This window comes from Peromyscus californicus, unplaced genomic scaffold, assembly GCF_007827085.1.
Source record: "Peromyscus californicus insignis strain IS unplaced genomic scaffold, ASM782708v3 Scaffold_6__1_contigs__length_162567912, whole genome shotgun sequence".
NCBI classification, from domain to species: domain Eukaryota; kingdom Metazoa; phylum Chordata; class Mammalia; order Rodentia; family Cricetidae; genus Peromyscus; species Peromyscus californicus.
The window spans coordinates 84,052,551-84,054,028 of record NW_026294584.1 but is presented as its reverse complement, the minus strand read 5'-3'; the positions used below and the strand labels follow the sequence as shown (position 1 = coordinate 84,054,028).

The following is a 1,478-nucleotide window of genomic DNA, read 5'->3' as shown; positions in this document are numbered from 1 at the left end:
TGAATACTAGTCCCTTGAAATTTTCAATTATTTAATACCTATTTTTATTTTATGTGTGTTGGTGTTTTTCTTGCATATGTTTGTATACCACATGAATACAATCCCCTCAAAGACCAGAAGAGGGGCTCAGACATCGTAGAACTGGAGTTATAGATGGTTTTTAGTGGTTATGTGGGTGTTGGGAATAAAACCTTGGTCCTCTGGAAGTGTAAGCAGTGCTGTTAAGTACTAAGCCACCCCTGCCTGCTTAATCATGATTGTAATGATATAACTATAACTATAACTATATAACTATAACTATAGCTATATATATATGGGATATATATTTGGAAGATATATATATATATATATATATATAGGAGTGTTGCTGTCTCTTTTTTAATCCAAGTTGCTGTCATAACTCTGATACTTACTCAGGAAAAGGTATTTTTCATGTGAGTCATGAGAAGCAGTCTGTGTATTTATTGCTAGTGCTGTGCATGAAGACAGAGATTTAGGACTTAAAAAACTTTCTCTGATCCCTATTCAAAAACATCACATTGACTTTTAAGTCTTGACTAAGAGAACATTATCAGTAACTGGAAAACACTGAAGGAGCAATTGGTGCAGCCTGACTTCTCACTTCTGCTTCTCTGTGTGGTTTGTGTCATGGCTTGAATCACTGTGGATGGGGTCCTCCAACCCTGATGACAGTAGTAAGTTGCAAAATCTTCAGGCTGCAGGCTGCTGATATTGAGAGAAAACTGTGTGACAGATCCACTGCCACTGAACCTCGATGGGATCCCATCTTCCAAGCTGTTTGCATTATAGATCAGGAGCTTAGGAGGTTTCCCTGGTTTTTGCTGATACCATGCTAAATCATTGTAAATGTCCTCACTTGCTTGGCAAGTTATTGAGGCACTATCTCCCAGAGATTCAGTCAGGGAGGCTGGAGTCTGGGTCATCTGGATGTCACATCTGGCACCTGAGATTGGAAAATTGAAAACGAATTACCACACAATTAATTCTGTTATAAGAGGACTTTCCTAGAGACAGTCAGATGAATAAATTTCCAATGCTGTCTTCCTTACCTGTAAGCCAGAGCAGCAGCAACCCCAGAAGCTGAGTGGGGACCCTCATGTCTGTGCTCTGACCTGTGTAAGGCTGACTCCACTACAGAGTGTGACCTGATTATGAAGAATCCCTCAGGGCAGTGGGCTGTGTTCTGAGCACATGCAAATCAGCAAAGTCTGTGCACAGTCAAAGGACTGGTCAAATCAGTGATTCATTAAAGACCTGTGATCCTTTTGTGTCTCAGATCACAGAGGTAATACAAGTTTATTTGTAAGGAATATGCTCCTGTTTGGAGAACAAAGAACCACACCAGTCTATGAGTTGCACCTATTTCAATTTCTGTCATTTTCAATATAGGATTTCCTGTTCAGTTTCCCTCCATGGCATGGGCTATGACATATGATACACTTCTACACAGTATATAA

General features: G+C 39.9%; 1 gene segment (V, D, J or C); it reads right to left on the bottom strand.

The window, feature by feature from the left end:
- Window positions 1-557: 557 nt before the first annotated feature.
- Window positions 558-1,119, bottom strand: LOC128099604 (immunoglobulin kappa variable 1-39-like). The segment is given in 2 exon segments: window positions 558-964; window positions 1,071-1,119. Coding segments are annotated over 2 exon segments (456 nt in total).
- Between the last annotated feature and the right edge of the window lie 359 nt (window positions 1,120-1,478).